We start from the raw sequence: 21,041 nt of genomic DNA, 5'->3' as shown, positions 1-21,041 counted from the left end.
GCCTGGAGAGATGATGGAATTTGACCAAAGGTATCTAGCTAAGTAATATAGTACTGAAGCCAGGACTAGGATCCAAATTTATCCCAATCCTATTTTTGTTGTTTTTCTCCACAATACCATCCTATTCCCCTATTGTTGTAGCAATTAAACCACTAGTTGTATTTCAAAGAAATAATCTAACACTTTCACTGTAAATTATTTTAGCAATCAAGAAATTGGGATCTTGGGGGCAGCTCTGTGGCACAGTGGATAGAGCACCAGCCCTGGAGTCAGGAGTACCTGAGTTCAAATTCGGCCTCAGACACTTAACACTTACTAGCTGTGTGACCCTGGGCAAGTCACTTAACCCCAATTGCCTCACTAAAAAATAAAATAAAATAAAAAAGAAATTGGGATGCTCAGAGAAATACACACACACACACACACACACACACACACACCTACATATAATGTAGTAGTCTCTCCAGAATACTTCCTTCAATTTGTAGTCTTTCTAGTAGTTTTAGTCCCCAGAAGGTGGCTGCTGCCTTGGGTCCAAGGATACCCTGCAGGTATCCTTTCCTGTTTCTGAACTTTATGAGTCCCAACCACTGTGATACTCATAAACAGCTAGTAGATATGATTAGCTTTTTGCAAAGCAATTTACTAAGATTGCATGGTAAGAATAGTAACTATAAAACATACCCCCCATAAACCTAGAATATATTTTCCCACTTATATTTTTGTGGAAAGTTTTAAAACTAATTTATATCAATGAATATAATATTTAAAGAGATTGCCAATCATTAAATTATATGCTTATTCTTTTAGCAAAAAGATCTTGAGTTTTCAGAGATGTCTGCATTAGGTAAAAATACTCTGTTTTTTAAAAAAGCAAACTGTACAGTTAAAGATAGCCATGCTTATTAGGTCTTTTACTTTCTTTTTGAAATACAAATTTACTGCCTAGTTAATTGTACCAATCTAGCTCATCCCATTCTTCCCTTGGAAAATTTACCATGGAGGAATTTGTATTGGGAGGCTACCTTTTCAGAGAAAGTGTTGGCCTCCAGAGACAGCATCCTAGATCAGTAGAAAGGATTGTGAGTTCCTAGGACCACCTGGCATCCATATGGTAGGAGCTGGGGGAATAGAGCAGTTGGACCCAAGAATTAGATGGTATGGTCATTGGGGTGGGAAATGATCATGGAGAGGCTCAGGGGTAGGATTAGACCCCATTATTTGGAGTCAGTGGATAATGTGAACCATTACTTCTATTCAACATTACTTTCATCACAAATTCATACTAATAAGACTAAAACAAAGAAGGAAAAGTTCATGTTCATGAATCCTAAGATTTCTTTATCTAATCATAATGTGTTGTCTTTCCATCTTTCCTTTTGCCTTATGATAACTGATCCTGTTTTTCATCCTCACATTGACTTCCAATCCCTCCACCCCTCATTTTTCACTAAGCCATAACCACTGTACTGACTGCACTCTCCTTCCTTTCCCTTCTCTACCCCTTAGTGAAATAGTTCAACTTACACTGTTGTCTTCTGTCAAAACGCTCATACCCTTGTACTGTCACTAATCTTGCCCTACTAAGCCTTAGCTTTAGATTGTTCCCACTATACATTGCAATTGCTCTTATTCATTTGCTGCCAAACAAAGGTAGAGAAGTGATTGGGGTTGAGGTTATGGAATACAGCAAAACAAGCTCACTGGTTCCACTACAAATTCATGTCACATAATTTCAATCAGGCCCTCACTTTGACACCTTTAGCACCTGTCTAATCAGAAGAATCCTAAAAAGCAAGAGTTATAATCATACTAACAAACAAAGCAAAAATAAAAATTCTTAACATCAATAGAAATAAATAAGGAGATTGCATTATTTTTAAAGATATCATAGATAATAAATCAATAGTAATATTAAAATGTAAGAAGGTTGTATCCCATAACCCTAACCCCAAATTTTATAAGCCCTGTTACATTTATCAAATTAGAATGCCTTTGACTAAGTTACAGAATCAATCAAATGTGTAAACTTAGCTGTAAACAATTCTTAAATATCTCTATAGAATCAGTCTCAGTCAGAGGTATAGACTATGTACAATGTTGTTGTTTACTCATTTCAGTTATATCCAACTCTTCATGACCCCAGTTGGGGTTTTCTTGGCAACAATACTAGAGTGGTTTGTCATTTCCTTCTCCAGCTCATTTTACAGATAAGGAAACTCAGGCAATCAGGATTAAATGACTTGCCCAGGGACACACGACCAGTAAGTGTCTGAAGTCATTTGTGAACTTAATTCCTGACTCCAAACTAACTCTATCCATGGCAGCACCTAGCTGTCATTCTAAACTAGGTGCAAACTACCTAGTTAATAAGTTGGGAAGGAGTGAAGTCCTAACCGTTGGTTGAAATCAGATAAAGACATAGATTAGGATTATATGAAAGAACTAGATATATTTCTGGGTCCAACTATAGAAGAAAAGGAGATTAAAGTAAAACCATTGATATCAAACTGCTTCAGTAGTAAAGCTCTGGAGTACTTTGAGAATGTATACCCCTTGCACCTTTACTGTACCATCCCATCCCCACACTGGCCTCATCACCAGAAAAACCCAACCAGTAACAAACAAGGCATTCAGCTGGGAGGTGAGAAAGGACAAATTGGACAAGCAGAAAGAAACACAGCTGCAGTACTCTACAAGGGCCCTAGCCCCCCAGTAAGTAGCTACACATAATTTAGAGAAGTTTCATGAGGACTCCACAGGGGAGAATGAGATCTCCATTAACCAGAAACTATGTTACTCCTTTGTTACATGTGCTCCCTAAGATTAAACCCAAATGTTATTTGTGAAAGATCAGATTTTTAGAGGAATATTTTTATATCAACTCTTCTTGTTATACTACATTTGAAAATTCCCATTTATAAAAACTAATTAACTTGGCTGGCTAGTTGATATCAACCATTGATAAATACAGTAAGGGCTCAGGAAGAGGAGGAAGTATGAACCCAGAGTTTGTACTGCAAATATCTATGCATCAATTGGCACAAATATAAATTTATAGAGGAAAATTGAATGACAACATGACTTGGGTAACTAGTGACATAATAGTAACGGACTTTTCTCAGAACTGAATAAATCTAACAGAAATATTTTTTAAAAGGGGAAAAAATAGAACTGAACAATTTGTTGGAGAATTTAATGAGAAAATATGTATGGTATCTTCCATACCTGGTACCTTTACAAAAATAGGTGTTGTAGTTGTAGTAGTACTAGTAGTACTAGTAGTACTAGTAGTAGTAATTGTGATAATAGTAGCAGTAGCTAGCATTTATATAATATCTACTATGTACCAGGCATAGTACTAATCATTTTACAAGTGTTATTTCATTTGATCCTCACAATAATCCTGGAAGATAGGTGCTATTATCATGCCCATTTTACATTTGAGGAAACTGAGGCAAACAGAGGTTAAGTGACTTGCCCAAGGACACATGGCTAGTAAGTGTCCAAATTTGAAATTGTCTTCCTGACTTTTCTGACTTAAGTCCTAGTGCACTGTGCCACTTAGCTGCCTACTATAGCACAGAAAAATTTTAAATACATATTAAAATATATTAAAATACATAAAGCAATATAGCAGAAAAATACATAAATACTAAGCATATTTATAGACTATAACTCAGTAAAACTATAATCAATGTAGGAACACAAGCAAAAGACAAAAACCTAAATGAAGATTTAATAACAAAATGCTGAACAATAAGTGAGTCAAAGAACAAATCATAGAAACAGTTGGTAACTATGTGAAAGACAATATACCAGAGTCTAAGGGATGTGACTAAATCATTCCTCAGAGGAAAAATTTTCATCCTTAAAAATATATGTTAATAAAATGGAAAAAAAGAAGAATACTCTTTAAAGTGAATATGCAAATTTAAAAATTAGAAAACCAACAAATAAGCCCAAAATAACCACAAAACATGAAATATTGAAAATTAGAGGAGAAATAAGTTGGAAACGTAAAGAGCATTGAGCTGGTAAACAAAACTGAAAGCTTGTTCTGTGAAAAGACTAACAAAAGTGATAAACCTTTCTAATGAGCCTGATTTAAAAGGAGGAAAAAAAAATTAACACATGATAATTTAAAAATGAATGAGGTGAAAAAAAAATTAAAAACAAAAAAAGGGGGCAGCTAGGTGGTGCAGTGGATAGAGCACCGGCCTTGGAGTCCGGAGGACCTGAGTTCAAATCCAGCCTCAGACACTTAACACTTACTAGCTGTGTGACCCTGGGCAAGTCACTTAACCCCAATTGCCTCACTTTAAAAAAAAAATGAATGAGGTGAAATTATAACATACAGAGGAGAAATTTTTAAATTAATAGAACCTTTTATATATAGTAATAGGCAAAAAAGAATTAGTTATTTAAAAGTAGTAGATTATCTACAAAAATAGAAAATAACCAAATTAACAGAACACCAAATAGAAATATTAATCCAGTTTCAGGAAATTGAAAAAGCTGTAATGAAACTACCAAAGTGGGGGGAAGCTCATCCAGATGACTTTACAGAAGAATTCTATCACATTTTTTCTCAATAAAAATTCATATTTATACAAATTATTCATAAAATTACCAATTATTTATAAAAATTGAGAAAAGAAATCACTCTCTATCAAATTCATTTTATGAGATCAACATTGTCCTAAAACCTAAATCAGAAAAGCTAAAGCAAAAAAAGAGAACTACATGTCAGTATCATTAATAAATACTAATTTTAAATAAAATGCTAACATTTTTTCCAAAAAATCATTCATTATGTTCAATCTCTACCAGAGATGTAAGGGTGGTTTCAGTATTAGGGAAACAACTAACATAATCATATGTTAAGGAGATTGTGTACTGTTCAGATTATGTAACTACTACTGTTTGCCCCTTACCCTACTATTGATGCATTGTATAATTAGTTGGGTTTCCTGGTATAAATGTTCCATCTTCACTTGATGAAGTTGTATCAAAGAATCTGTTATCTGATTATCATTTTGTTAGCTTTAAGACCCAGCCAGAGACATAGCTTCTGATAAAATACCACAGTGCTTTGTGTCTCTATCTCTTCTCTGAGGATGTTTCCTTTCAATTGCTTTCTCCCAACTTTATTTCCACTAAGTATACATTAGCAAATTTCCATAGTTATCACTGTGATATTGAAAACAAAGTAAGATAAACATACTTTCCTCCTTCTCAGAGGAAAAATCTTCAGGCTCCTAAGAAAGAACTCAGAGGAAGAAAACAGATATGGAATTTTTTTTTTTTGCAGGGCAATGAAGGTTAAGTGCCTTGCCCAAGGTCACACAGCTAGTAAGTGTCAAGTATCTGAGGCTGGATTTGAACTCAGGTCCTCCTGAATCCAGGGCAGGTGCTTTATCCACTGCGCCACCTAGCTCCTTGTGCCCTATGACAAAGCTTCTTAAACTGTGGGTTGCATACCCCATATGGGGTCGTGTAATTGAATGTGTGAGTCATGAAAAATTTGGCAACAATTAAAGTTATGTATACCTGTTTCATGAGGTCATGAGTGGAAAAAGTTTAAGAAGCCCTAGTCTATGGAATGGGAATTTCAGCTCCTATTCCCAAACTCCTGGCTGATATACCCAAGCAGCCTGGCTTCTAGAATCCTGTTCTCTTTTGTTGTGATGCTTACTTCCACCTGGGCTTCCATTCTCCCAGTTCCAAGTGATTTCTCATAGTTGCCCTTACTCCAGCTATGTGTCATCTACATGTATCATCAGGACCTAGGATCTTCTTCAAGTCTGTCTACTCAGTAGATTGACTTTTTAAAGGTCACCTGGAGGCACAGCCTATAATTCTTCATCCTGTCTTGTTGCTTCCATTCTGCTACACCCAAGGCACTTGTTTGCATTTTAAAATGATTATGTTGTAGATCTTTCACAGGTCATTTTTTATGGATCTTTATACATCTTTTACAGATAATTTAACACCTCATTGCCAACCCCTTTTCTGTAATTTGGTGCTGGACTAAAACAAAAACCTCCCAAAATATGCGATTATATCAAGTTGTTCAGTTGTTTCAGTGATGTCCAATTCTTTATGATCCCTTGTGGGGTTTTCTTGGCAAGGATACTGGAGTAATTTTCCATTTCCTTCTCAAGCTCATTTTACAGATGAGGAAACTGAGGCATATGGGGTTAAGTGATTTTCCCAGGGTCACAAAGATAGTAAATGTCTGAGACCAGATTTGAACTCAGGAAGATGAACCTTCCTGACTCTAGTCCCAGCACTCTATCTACTGCACTGCCTAGCTGCCCTGTTTAAATCAAGAGATACAGGAAAGCCTTTGATAGAGTATACTATTGATGTGCATACATATATATACACACACATATACATATATACAGGAATATTGTATACATGTGTACCTATATAACATATATACATATATGTATATATGCAGAGATATATGTACTGCATACTTGTATACACATATATGTATATACATATATATTGTTTGTTTGTTTTTTGTTTTTTGTTTTTGCGGGGCAATGGGGGTTAAGTGACTTGCCCAGGGTCACACAGCTAGCAAGTGTCAAGTGTCTGAGGCCAGACTTGAACTCAGGTACTCCTGAATCCAGGGCCGGTGCTCCATCCACTGTACCATCTAGCTGCCCCCCTCCTTTTTAAAAATAAAAACAATCCTTTGTACAGTCCATTTATTGCCATAATGCCACAAGACTGAAATAATATGGAAAAAGATGCATCAAAAAACAATCCAACACCAATTCCTGCATATCCTCTAATTGACCACAGACTTCTAATTAGAGACACTTTGTAGCAGAGTGATGTTGTCTCCTTTTAGCATGATCCGACCAAGTTGTTTCCTTGACTTTGATTTAGAGTGAATCTCCTCTGCATCATCCAATACAATATTCATATACTCATCGAAACCAATTATGCAGCCCTCTATTCGCACATTTACTTGCTCAAATAGCCACACTTGGATTCGGGACCGGTTTTGGAGATACCTGAAGATGAGGTTGATGGGTTGCACCATCACCTTCTGCACCTTCTGGCCCTGGCCGCCATACGCCATGGCGGGAACGTACAATGAGAGTGCTACTCGCACCTCGCCTCGGGGAAACCACAAGCGGAACCGGAAATGTTGCCGCGCTGCACGCCAGGAGCCTCCTCTCCGCACCCATGACTTCCACCTATATATATTTATATATTAATTTATATATTTATATTACAAAACATAAACAAAGAAGGATCTTTTAAAAATAATAATAATAAAAATGGCTATCTAAAACCAAAAGCACTCATTATATGCAATGGGGAAACATTGGAAGCTTTCCTCACAAATAAAGGAATAATGTAAAGATGTTCCTATTATTAGACTTGATTTTAGTAATGCTATCAATAGCAATAAGTAAATGAGCACTTAATCCTACTATGTGCCAAGCACCATGCTGAGCTCTATATAAATATTTTCTTATTTGAATAATGTTAGAGTAAGAAATTAAAGGCATATAGATGGGCAGGCAAAAAGAAGACAAAATTATCCCTATTTACTGTTGACATGATGGTGTATTTAGAAAATCCTAGGAAATTAGCAGACACTGATTGAGACTATTACTAGCATCAATAGTTTTAGAAATTACAAAAAAAAAAACACCCTAAAATCACTAATATTTCTATATAGCAATAAAATCTAGGATAGAATAATAGAAAGGGAAATCACATCCAAAATAACTACAAAAATGAACAAAATATTTGGGAGTTAATCTCCCAAAGTATACTCTATTCCTGTGTGTCTTAAAAGAAATAAAGAACAGCTTAGATAATTGGAGAGATGGATATTCACTGGGTACAATGATAAAAATGACAGAATGATTGAAATTAATGTATAGATTTAGGGATATACCAAAATACCAAAGGGGTGCTTTACACAACTGGGCAAGATTCCTTTAGAGGTGCAAAAGATCTAAAAATAATGAAAGAAAAGAAGAAATGAAAGGTGAATAATATTTCCAGGTTACAAACTATATCATAGGGGGCAGCTAGATAGCACAGTGGTTAAAGCGCTGGCCCTGGATTCAGGAGTACCTGAGTTCAAATCGGGCCTCAGACACTTGACACTTACTAGCTGTGTGACCCTGGGCAACTTACTTAATCCCCATTGCCTCTCCCCCCAAAAAACACAACAACAACAACAAAAAAACTATATCATATAGCAGTTATTATGAAAATTATTTAGTACTGGTTAAATATAGAAAAACATATCAAAGGAACAGGAAGAATAAAGGCAGAATAAAAAATAACAGAACTCAACAACCCAATGTTTGATAAAACCAAAAAACAAAAAATGTAGGTACCATCCAAAAAAATCAGTAGAAATCTTTTCAAAAAGAAAATTTACTGTAGAGCTCATTATGTAATCTTATTATATAAGCTTGATATCTGACTTTGAAATAACAATATGAATTGTTGGGTGTTTTTTTTAGTAGCCTGTGTCATCATAATTATTTGAGGTATAATAATACATAGAAGAGTATTCTCTTTTTTTCTGCTGGCTCCCTTCCCCTTCCCTTCCTTCCCCTCCCCTCCTCTCATTCTTGTTCTCCTCCTCTTCCTCCTCTTCTCGTTCCTCCCTCCCCCCACCTCCCCCCCCCCCCCCCGTCTTCTGGTATACTCTTTCATACTCTTTTTTAAAAATAATAATAAACATTTTTATTTAAAGTTTTAAGTTCCAAATTCTATCTCTCCTTCCCTCCATCTCCTTCCCCGTCCCTGACTGAGGTGGTAAGCAATCAGATATAGGTTATACATGTATAATTATGTCAAACATTACCATAGTCTGGTATATTCTTATTCTCTTTGTCTGGCTCTCTCACTTTTGAGCATACTTCATGTTCTTCTTATTCTCGTGGTTTCTATCTGGCTCACTTGCTCTCTGGCTCTCACTTTCTGGCTTCCTTGCTTCTCATCTGTCCCTCCTCACCTACCTTTTAAAAGAACAAAAGAAAAAATGTGTCATAATGTATAGACTTGGTCTCTTTACAAATCAATACAATTAGTTTGAGGGTATCGGTGCCAAACAACCAGTATGATTTTTTTTCTCTTTTCAATTAGTTATTTAGCTCTCCTTAGAAGCAAACATAAAATGAAATCCTAAAAATGTATATTCAAGCTGGCTTGCAAACTGGCTACTTATGAATGTGGCTCTGGGGACTTTCCAACTTCACTTAGACTATCAGGATGAATCTCCAATGCATAGCTAATGCTATTATTCTTCCTGTCACTCTGAGAGATCAGGAGTGATTTTCTAGTACTGTTGCTCTTAAACATCCAGCATGCTGATTATCAGTCAATCAACTACCAGTTCCTCTCTCTATATATATTTTTTAGTGAGGTAGTTGGAGTTAAGTGACTTGCCCAGGGTCACACAGCTAGTAAGTGTCAAGTGTTTGAGGCCAGATTTCAACTCAGGTACTCCTGAATCCAGGACCAGTGCTTTATCCACTGTGCCACCTAGCCACCCCCAGTTCCTCAATATTAACTGACAAGTTAAACACCAATTAGATTTTGCAAAGAGATATATTTCCTGAGAATATATAAGAAAAAAGCAGAGTACTACAGAAATCTCTCAAGTTAGGAGCACCTTCCTTTACCAACTTGTTTTCTTAGCTCAAACTTCGCTCCCTCCATCAAGTTCACTTCTGGGTGTTGCATGGGCAATAGACAAGTCATTCCCTTGCTTGAGGGACACGTTTTCCTCAGCTGCTGGATCAATTCATTGTTGGGCTTGGTTAAACAAGTCATCTGCCAGAACTGGCTTCTCACCTGGCTCAGCTGCTACAAACTGCCAGCACACTCAGTTATGGACTTCAGCTGCTCAGCCTCGGGTGGCTCTTTTAACCTTTCAAAAGCCATAAGGTCATCTGATCTTTTAAAAAGCACTATGAATTCTAAAGCCTATAAGGATTTAGGCAAGCAGTCCTGATCTTTTTTTTTTTAAGCAAAAAGAAAATTGAGCATTTTTGACCTGGGAATTGGTATTTTAGGGAGGCAAAATCCATGCTTCTTATATTAGCTCTTTCACATCTAAAGAAACAGAGGTTGTATGTACCATGGATTCATAGCCAAGCAGCAACTAGGTGGGTAGATAGGACAACTGGCAGTAGGCTGCTGCCACATCTGCCTTCTGCACACCCAGAGGCTTAAATCAGTATTGGCTTTTCTCATCATCTGGGAAAAGGGAGAGATTTCATTTGCTCTGGCCTCTAGAGTGCATATTCAGTTTTGTCTGGACAACAAATTTAAAGTCTTTTCTTCACTTCCATAATAAGCCATCAGAAAATGATCAAGATACCCATGCATGGTCTGAATTGGGTAGGAAGAGGGACCTCCATCACAGATACCCAGATGCATGCTCACTGAGCCTCGGTTGAATTGGTTACAGACAGACACTAAGTATGCTCTGAGGACTGAGCCCTTATTGGCCAGTCTCCATGTTACATTGTTCCCTTCATTAAAAAATTTTCCCCCCTTAAGGGTCCATACCCCCAATCCACAACAGTTCTCTGGGGTCTGTAGAAGCATAAGCATTGTCATTTCATTTGTAGTACAAGATCTTATATGGTCCCACACAGAGAGGCAAAATTACAATTACTCCCAAACAAAAAATTAAGAAAATTCAGCAAGCAAAAATCATTTGACAAAGTTTGGAAAATCTGACTACTTACTTAATAATAAGTGAATGTCTTAGGACTTGAAGTGGCCTTCCCCAACCTAAAGACAATAAAGAAAAAAAGTCACAGAAAATCCAGCATCCTACCTTTGAGGGAAAGCTAGTCCCTACAGAGCCTGGAAGAACATGTGGTACTCTTTCCAAAGGGAATTGGGAACTAGGGTCAACTGGAATTCATCCCAGGTATAAAATCAAATCTATTTGGCTTGGTATTTGTGAAATATTCTCAACGTTGCTCCAATAGACACATCCTCTCCCTCTTTCACTAAAGATACCTCCTTCTACTTTGGATCTATCTCACAGTCTGGGTTTAATCCTATCAACTTCTTCTGCATCCCAGAAACATAGGGCATCTACATTTTATCTTCAAGGATCCCTGAAACACATAGGAAATCCAGCTGGACATCTGGACAAAATATCTAAATGTCCCCCTCTACGGTCAACGCACCAAGACTTCCCCAGAAAGTATCTTTACCATAAGCCTTGAAGATCTAGGAAAATTTCCTCTGAGTCCCAGTGGGCACCAGAAATTTCCTCACTGGAATTCCAAACTGACCCAACAAGATCAATTTCAGAAGGATAAACAAGCTCAGCTTGAGAAGAAAGAAAACAAAATCAAGTAAGCCCTGAAGAGGTATGGGACTTCCCAAAAGGAGTAAGCACTTAGAGTTGATTACTATGGTTTCTAGACTAGCAGGCAAATCTTCTCCTGTGGACTTTAAAGTCTATAAGGATTTAGGCAAGCCATCCTGATCTTTTTTTAAAGCAAAAAGAAAATTGAGCATTTATAACCTAGGAATCAGTACTTTAGGGAGGCAAAATTAATGCTTCTTATATTAGCTCCAATATTCCTACTTGCCACAGTAACAGAACAGATACCAGTATGTAAGTATTCAAATAAGCAACAGTTATCACAGAGAAACTAGTCTGATTTGTAAGGAAACACACCAGAAAACTGACTGTACTGATCCAGAGAGTCCCAGGTAAGGAATCTCCCAGCATAGACTCTGGAGACTATTCAACGCTAACTTGAATTTGCAGGTTGGTTCACCAGAGCAGAGCTAGCTGTTTCTCCCCTGAGGTCCTATGGGTAACCCTGAAGGGTTGGAGAGACTTTCTAATACTGTTACTCACAAGGTTCCATCTAGTGTGCACATGCTGAGTCTTTGTTGGCCAGTAGCCTGATTACAACTGAAAGAAAGAATGAATGAATGAAAAAGTATTTAGCACTTATGTGTCAAGCACTGGGGATACAAACAGAAACAATGAGATAGTGCTTGTTTTAAAGGTAGGCACTCATCCTTTGATTGAGGGACATTTAAATTTAGCTGGAGGACAGATGGAATAAGCTTAGATACCTTAATGATGCACTGACAGAGTAGAATTAGCAATATTTAAGGGTCCTAGTCCAAAGTGTCAGGGTATGTGATGAAGCCTGTAGTACTTTAGAACACAATGTCAGAGTAGAAAATAAAGCCTGGTACCCCTCCATTTCATAAGAAAGCTTGTAGCTGATGAGTCCCAACTTGTCCCAAGTGGTATGAACAACCATGTCATTCCTTCCTTTGGGTGGTCAGGGTAATTGAGAAACAGGCAAAGGGAAGTTGGTTGAGGGTTCTCCCTACTAATGGTTTATGTATTTAATTTTGAGCAAGACTCCCCAGAACTATTCTGAAGTAACTTTCTGCTTTCTTTCCCCATAGATATCATAATGACAGATGGCTGTGATGGCTGAGCTTTTCATTGCCATTCAAGATTAACATATGAAGAGAAGCCTGAATTTACCTGAAAGAAAGAAGTGGCAATGACCCTGGTTCAGATTCTCAATGAGAAGTACCTTTGTTGCTGTGCTAGATGTATTTCTTTCTATATTCAGACTATCTGTTAAATAGTTTTCATCTTTTCCCTTTGGTCTGTTAAATAAGCTTCTTCTCTTTGGCATGCTATCCCAGGATGCCATTTGATTTGAAAAGGAAAACTGAATTTATGTGTAGCTGAAATTGGAAGGCGAGATCACTGTGCACTAAACCAAAAGATGTTTGCTTATGGAGTCAGCCCTGGGTAGTTATGTAAGGTCCTTTGTTTTTGGTGTCTGCTTAATAAATAAGTAGTTTCTCAAAGGTAGTTCTTGTTCTGTTTGGATTAAAAGTACCAAAGTCTTGAAGCATTGGAAATGAAAACCCTTTTATTACAAGCTATTTTTAACTGAACCTAATTGAAACCACATGAGTGGGAGACCTAATTCCATTTCTGTCTGACTCCAAAGAAATTCTACCCCCATAGCTCAACTAAGCAAGGAAAGTAGAACACATACTAAGTGATAATGAAATGCAAAATATTCTATACATTATATCACTTCAAACAAGCTCATATTGGCTGATTTTGCAACTTAACTCTTTGATAGTACTCTCACAAAACATTAATGGTATCTAATGATAAAGAATACACTTGTATAATAGTGTTAACATCACTTACCCAGCAGTTTTCCTAATACAGAAACAAAACAGAACACAAGGATCAATTGTCTAGTTGCACATGTGGAAAAGAAATTATAAAATTGATATATATTGATCTGTGAGGGGAAGTAAAATATATAATTTTAAAGTGTGCCCTTCCAAGTAGTTAAATCTTCTAATAGATACTTGTGAGATGTCTATAAGCCTTTAATAAATATGTGAAAGGAAATTACTTCATCTGATTATAGAAATTACAAACCATTTTGTAATTGCTTTTCCATGGGGAAATATTGTCAGGAAATGTACCTGTAGGAGAGGTTTTCAGTTATAGAAGCCTACACTACTCAGACCTTCTGATTCCTAATTCAATGCTCAGTTAATCAGCAAGCACTTTTTAATTGAATAGCATTGTACTAGTCACTACAGGAGATGTAAAAGTAGAAGAGGCCTTGTCTGGATCATTTAAAGACAATAAGATGTTCACCCTGTAAAGGATAAAGAGATGGTTGTTTGCTAGTAAGTATTAAAGGGCTATCATATACATGGGGAATTATGCTTATTTTTCTGACTCCCAGAGAGCATAACTAGAACCAGCAGTAAATACCTATGTTAACTCTGATAAAAACTTATAGAGACGTTAGAGTAAAATTATTAGCTCAATATTAAGGAAGAACTCCTTAACAGTTACCACTATTTAAAAATGTTGTCAGGTCACAGAATCACAGAACTTGAAAGATGGAAGGGACTTCAGTAGCCATCTAATAAAACCCACACACACAGAAAAAAATCTCTACCAAAACATACAGTCATTGTCCAGCTCCTGCTTGAAGACTTCCATGGATGGAGAACCTTCCTTTTACCTCTCTAAATATCATTCTACTTTTGAACAGTTTTAATTATTGGGAAAATTTTCCTATATTTGCCTATTTCTGTCTCCCACTTATTACTCTTGGTTTTGCTTTCTGGGGCCAAGTGGAACAAATTTAGTCCTTTCTCTACATATTACACTTTCAGATGCTTGAAGATAGCTATCATTTGGGCCCTGAGTCTTCTTTTCTTTTCTTTTTTTAAGTTTTTAATCAATTAGAACTTAAATACAGAAAGACAGAAAAGAAAACAACATTTCTATATACATAGCACAATGTAAAAAGAGGATTCAATATAAAACCATGAATATCCATTTCATGCTGTTTACCTTTTTTTTGGAGAATTACATAATAAATACTACACATCATTTTAAAAACTACCCTGCTTTTCTGTGCTTCCTTCTAAATTTTCTTTTGTTCTCTACTATGCACTTTTTTTTTCTTCCTCCCTTCCTACCCCACACTGGATAAGGCCAACATTAGATGCAAATACACACACACACACACACATGTATGTAAAACCACACAATACATACTTCTATTTATTAGTTCTTTCTCTGGATGTGGATAGCATCTTCTTTCATAGATCTTTTGTAGTTGATTTGAGTATGTTTGATACTTAAAATGACTTAGTCATTCAAAGTTGTTCTTAGAATACTATTGCTGTAACTGTCTACTACATTCTCTTTGTTCTGCTTATTTTGCTCTTCATTATTTCATTCAAGTCTTTCCATGTTTTTCTAAAATCATCAAGCTCATCATTTATAGCATAGTAGTATTACAGCACAATCATATGCCACAACTTATTCAGCCATTTCCGAATTGATGGGCATCCCCTCAATTTCCAGTTCTTTGTCACAACAAAGAGAGCTGCTATAAATGTTTTAGAATATATAAATTCTTTTCCTTTTTCCCTAATCACCTTGGAGAATTACATAATAAATACTACACATCATTTTCAAAACTACCCTGCTTTTTTGTGCTTCCTTCTAAATTTTCTTCATTGTTGGTGGAATTGTGAATTGATCCAACCATTTTGGAGAGCAATCAGGAATTATGCCCAAATAATTACAAAATGGTGTATACCCTTTGACCAAGCAATACCACTATTAGTTCTATTGTCCCACATCCCCTCAAATACATCACTCCCTCTCCTATTGTTTTAGACAATCTTATATCTCAAAGTTGTTTTAATTTGTACTTCTCCAATCAATATTGATATAGAGCACTTTTCATATGACTAATTTTTTTTATTTCTTCATTGGAAAACTGTTCATATCTTTTAACCATTTATCAATTGGAGAATAATTCATATTCTTATAGATTTGACAACATTTTTTATATATTTGACATATGAGACCTTTAGCTGAGAAACTATCTATAAAAATTTTCTCCCAATTTAGAAGTTTTTATGCCCTAATATATGGTCAATCTTTGTAAAGGTAGCATGTGCCACTAAGAAAAAGTGTATTCCTTTCTAATATCATTTACTTCTTTCCAGATATCTGTTATATCTAGTTTATCTATTCACTTCCTTAACTTCTTATTTACCTTTTGGTTAGATTTATCTAATTCTGAGAGGGGAAAATTAAAGTCTTCCACTATGATATCATTACTATCTATTTCCAACTATAATATGTTTACCTTTTCCTTTAAAAATTTCAATGCTATAGCATTTGGTGCATATTGATATTGCTTTATTTTCTATTCTTTTATCATAAAATAGTTTCCCTATTCATTTTTCTTAATTAAATCTATTTTAGCTTGAATTTTGTCTGAAATCATGATGGCTACCCCTGCCTTTTTCATTATTTAAGTTGAACATAATAAATCTCCAGGCCTTTATTTTAACTCTGTGTATATCTCTCATCTTTAAATGTGTTTCTTATGAACAAATTGTTGGATTCTGATTTTTAATACATTCTGCTGTTTCCATTTATGGGTGAGTTCATCCCATTCACATTCAAAGTTATAATTACTTTTTGTATATTTCCCTCAATCCTATTTTCCCTGTCTTTTTACCCCACCATTCTTCATAGATCTGATTTATTTCTAACTCCCTAATCCTCACCCTTTTTAAGACTCCCTCCATTAACCTCTCCCCTTAACCTCCTCTTCCTCAATCTATCCACCCCTAGAAGAATCCCTCCCTTATCCTGTCCCCTCACCCTTCTATTTCTTGATAAATTTAGAAGACTTTTAAACCCTTTTAGATGTATATACTATTCCCCCTTAAACCCAGTTTGAATAAGAATAAGGTTCCAGCTCTACCAGCCCTCCACCCCTACCTGCTTTCACTCATTTGTATGAGATAATTGCTCTGTTTTACCTCTCCCTACCCAATTATATTTTTTTAGAATCATGCCATCATACTCAACTCAACCCCAAGCCTTCTGTCTGTGTATGGTCTTTTAAACTTCCCAAGTAATTATAACATTCTTAAGAGTACAGATAACATTTTACCATATAAAAAGTAAATAGTTTAGGGGCAACTAGGTAGTGCATTGTGGATAGAGCACCGGCCCTGGATTCAGGAGTACTTGAGTTCAAATCTGACCTCAGACACTTGGCACTTAACTAGCTGTGTTACCCTGGGCAAGTTACTTAACCCCAATTGCCTCACCAAAAACAAAAACAACAACAACAATAAATAAATAAAAGTAAACAGTTTAACTTTATGGAGTCCCTTATAATTGGCCTTTATTGTTTACCTTATGTTTCTCCTAGATCTCATATGTTAAATTCTCCATTGAGTTCTGGTCTTCTTGTTACAAATACCTGAAAGTCTTTCAATTAATTAAATAGCCTTTTTTTCATTCAGAATTAGACTCAACTTTGCTGGGTAAATTATTCTTGGTTACAAACCCAGCTCCTTTGCTCTTTGAAATATAATATTCCAAGCCCTTCAGTCTTTTAATTTAGAAGCTGCTAGGTCCCTGTGTTATTCTGATTGTAGCTCCACAGTATTTAAATTTGTTTTTTCCTGTTTCTTGTATTATTTTCTCCTCAAGTTGGAAGCTTTGAAACTTGGCTCTGATGTTCCTGTGAATTTTCATCTTGGGATCTCTTTTGGTAGTGATCAATGGATTTCCCACCCTCCCCCCCCCCCCATTTCTATTTCACTCTCTGATTCTAGAACTTCAGGGCAATTTTCCTTAATAATTTCTTGTAATATTTTATCTAGACTCTTTTTTATCATACCTTTCAGGTAGTCCAGCAGTTCTTATATTGTCTCTCATGTATCTGTTGTCTAGAATAGTTGTTTTTCTAATGAGACATTTCACATTCTCTTTATTTTTTTCATTCTTTTGATTTTGTTTCATTATTTCTTGGTATCTTATAACCTTATTAGCTTTCTCTTGCCTAATTCTAGTTTTTAAGGAGTTATTTTCTTCCTTAAGGTTTGGACTTCTTTTTCCAATTGATTAACTTCCTTTTCATAACTTTCTTGAATTTTTTGGCTTACTCATTTTTTTCCTAATTTTTCCTCAACCTCTCTTATTTGATTTTTAAATACCTTTATAAACTCTTCCAAGAACTCTTTTTGGGCTTGTGACTAGTTGACATTTCTTTTTGTGGTAGGAGTGGCTTTTTAAACTTCACTATATTCTTCTGATTTTGAACCCAGATCTTTTCTATCCCCATAGTAGCTATCTATGATAGGTTTCTTTCTCCTTTGCTTACTCATTACTTTATTTTTCGTGGCTTATTATTGTAGTCAGGTTTTAATTTCAAAGTACAGATATGATGCCTCAGGCTTCAAGTTTTTTATTCTGTTGCTCTTTTTAAAAATTAAATATATTTTATTTTCCCCCAATTACATGCTTAAAACAATTTTCAATTTTTTAAAAAAGTTTTGAGTTCCAAATTCTACCCCTTCCACCCTCACTACCTGAGATGGTAAACAATCAGATATAAGTTAGACATATGCAATCATATAAAACGTTTCCTATTAGTCATATTGTACAAGAAGATTCAAATAAAAGAAAAAGAATGAAAGAAAGAAAGTGAAAATAGCATGTTTCAGTCTGTACTCAAACAATATCAGATCTTTCTCTGGAGGTGGATAGTATGCTTCATCATTAGTCCTTTGGGAGTGTCTTTGATCACTGTATTGCTGAGAACAGCTAAGGTATTCACAGTTCTTCACCAAACAATATTGCTGTTACTAGGTATAATATTCTCCTGGTTCTGCCCACTTCACTTTGCATCAGTTTATGTAAGTCTTTACAGATTTTTCAGAAATTATCCTGCTTGTCATTTCTTATGGCACAATAATCTTTCATTACAATCATGCCAGACATACTGTTGTTCTTTAAACACTGTCTGAAGTCTGACCTCAGGCACTCCTCTCTGATCCTGAGTCATGACTAGGACCCCCCAGTCCTGCTGTCCCACAAATGCTCTTGTTCCCTGAAACCAGGGCCTCCTCTCTCCTGCAAGTGCCCACATCCAGCAGGGTCCCCACCCCTCTGCTACCACACTCACTGGGCATAAGCCAGCTCCTCCTTACCCACAGCCACAACCTTGCACAGCATCTGGTCAGCACAAATGGGCCTGAAGTCCCATGACAGTGGAGGGTCCTTCAGTCTTCCCCCACTCAGTTGTCTGATCCCCACACTGTGAAGTAAAAGTTCCTATAGCCAAGGCTGCCACCTAACCAAAATGCCCCCAGGGCTTGTTGTTTGTTGATTCAGCAGAGTCTTCCTGGAGGTGTTTGTTCTTCAATCTGGCCAAGCCTCTGCCAGGAGTGGTCAGGTTTTTCCTAAGGTCCTTTCTAGTTGTCTTAGGAAGATAACCATTTTACCCTATTACCTATTTCTGCTGCTCAGAGTTCACTTTGAGGTGATGTTCTACTTTGTGGGAGAAATTTGGAGAGACCATTATTTCCTCTTTTATATTGCCATCTTCTCAGAATCCTCTCTGAGTCTCCTTTTCTTTAGGCTAAACATCCCTAGTTCCTTGAACTGATCCTTATATGACATGGACTCAAGGCCTTTCTTCACTATATTGATTGACCTCTTCTGGATACTCTAGCTTATCAATGTTCTTCTTAAACCATGGTACTCAGAACTACATTAAATATTCTAAATCATCTGTGACAGGGAAGAGTTTAATAAAATTATCACCTCCATACTCCTGGAAGCTCTGCTTTTAATGTGCACCCAAGATTTTATGAGCTTTTTGGCCACCACATAACAATACTGATTCATATTGAGTTTGCATTCCACTAAAACCCCCAAATTCTTTTCATAACTGCTGTGTAGCTATTCTCTCATCTTTTACTCATGATGTTCATTTTTGGTACCCAAATGCAAGACTTGCCATTAATTAAATTTAGCCAAGTGCTCTAACCTGTAAAAATCCTTTGGGGTCCACATAACCAGTGTCATCAGCAAATTTGATGAAAATACCATGTTTTTAATTAAATTAAATTTTTAATTGATAAATTGAAGTTCTTTCCATTCTACCCCTTCCACCATTGGAGAAAAAGGAAAAAAAGTGCCTTTATAATAAATATGCCTAGTCAAGAAAAATAAATTCCTTTTTGGCCTGTTCAAAATGTCTATTTCATTCTTCAATCAATCACTTCTGCATCAGGAGTTATGTATCATGCTTAAGTATTGATCCTCTGGAATTATGGTTGGTCATTATATTGATCTGAGTTCTTATGACTTTTCAAGTTTATTTTTACAGTGTTGCTATAGTTTAAGTTGTTCTGTTTCTACTCACTTCATTCTGCATAATTTCATATGTCTTCCCAGGTTTCTTTGAAAGTATTCCCTTCATCATTTCCTATAGCACAATAGTATTCTAACTCATTTATATACCATAATTTGTTCAGCCATTCCCCACTGGATAGCATGCCCTTATTTTCTAGTTATTTACCTCCACAAAAAGATCTGATATAATTATTTTTGTATGTTTGGGTTCTGTTCCCCTTTCTTTGATCTCTTTAGATATCAGATGTAGGAGTGGTATTGCTGGGTCAAAGGGTATGTACATTTTAGGAGTTTGGGGGGCATAGTTCAAATTGCTTTCTAGAATGGCTATACCAATTCACAGCTTTGCCAATAGTGCATTATCCCTGTATTAGTTCATTTCCCCAGAGCTACTCTAGTTCGGCTTAAAGATCTGAATCAATTCCTTATATATTGGGAAATGAGATTCTTTTCAGCAAAATTTTCTGCAAAAGCTTTTCCCCTAATTATCTGTTTACCTTCTAATTTTAGCTGCATTGATTTTGTTTATATAAAAACTATTAAAATTTTGATATTATTAAAATTTTCCATTTTATCTTCTATGATCATTTTAATGCCTTACTTGGTCCTGAGTTATTTCTCAGTTGATAGATCTGAAATGCAATTTCTTCCTTGCTTTTCTAATTTGTTTATGATGTTACCCCTAATGAATGTCATAAAACCATTTACTTCTTCTCTTGGCACGTGATGTGAGATGTTAGTCTGTCCAATTTCTGCCAAAATGCTTTCCAGTTTTCCTAGCATTTTTTTTTTTGAAAAGGACATCATTATCTTAATAGCTGGGGCATTTAGATTTACCAAACACTATAGAACTAACTTCATTTGCTTCTGTATATTCTGTTCTATGTTAACCTCTCTACTTTTAAACCAATATCAAAGGTTTTGAAGATATCTGCTTTATAATATACTTTGGTATCTGATACTGCTAGGCCTTCATTTTCCCCATTTTTTTCATTATTTCCCTTGGGATTCTTGAACTTTTGTCCCTCCATATTAATTTTACTATTATTATTATTATTATCCCTATTTTGAGGGGCAATTGGGGTTAAGTGACTTGCCCAGGGTCACACAGCTAGTAAGCGTTAAATGTCTGAGGCCAGATTTGAACTCAGGTCCTCCTGAATCCAGGTCTAGCACTCTATCCACTGTACCACCTAGCTGCCCCTTCACTGTGTGTGTGTGTGTGTGTGTGTGT

At 36.0% G+C, this 21,041-nt stretch overlaps 2 protein-coding genes across 2 annotated transcripts in view; one reads left to right on the top strand and one right to left on the bottom strand.

The window, feature by feature from the left end:
* Nucleotides 1–12,818, top strand: part of MEIKIN (meiotic kinetochore factor) — a 145,036-nt gene extending 132,218 nt beyond the window's left edge. Inside the window, exon 17 of the mRNA XM_043980669.1 lies at nt 12,466–12,818. Within this exon, the coding sequence (XP_043836604.1) occupies nt 12,466–12,497 (32 nt within the window). The 3' untranslated portion in view covers nt 12,498–12,818. The remainder of the gene's footprint in view (nt 1–12,465) is intronic.
* LOC122743105 (small nuclear ribonucleoprotein E-like) lies at nt 6,792–7,125 on the bottom strand. The gene has a single exon (XM_043987827.1). It carries the CDS (start codon nt 7,103–7,105, stop codon nt 6,827–6,829), a length of 279 nt encoding a protein of 92 aa, XP_043843762.1. The 5' UTR covers nt 7,106–7,125; the 3' UTR covers nt 6,792–6,826.
* Nucleotides 12,819–21,041: the final 8,223 nt, after the last annotated feature.

The sequence above is a fragment of the Dromiciops gliroides genome, chromosome 2 (assembly GCF_019393635.1).
Source record: "Dromiciops gliroides isolate mDroGli1 chromosome 2, mDroGli1.pri, whole genome shotgun sequence".
Classification (NCBI taxonomy): Eukaryota; Metazoa; Chordata; class Mammalia; order Microbiotheria; family Microbiotheriidae; genus Dromiciops; species Dromiciops gliroides.
Note: the sequence above shows the minus strand (reverse complement) of the source record. Positions and strands in the feature narration are given on the sequence as shown.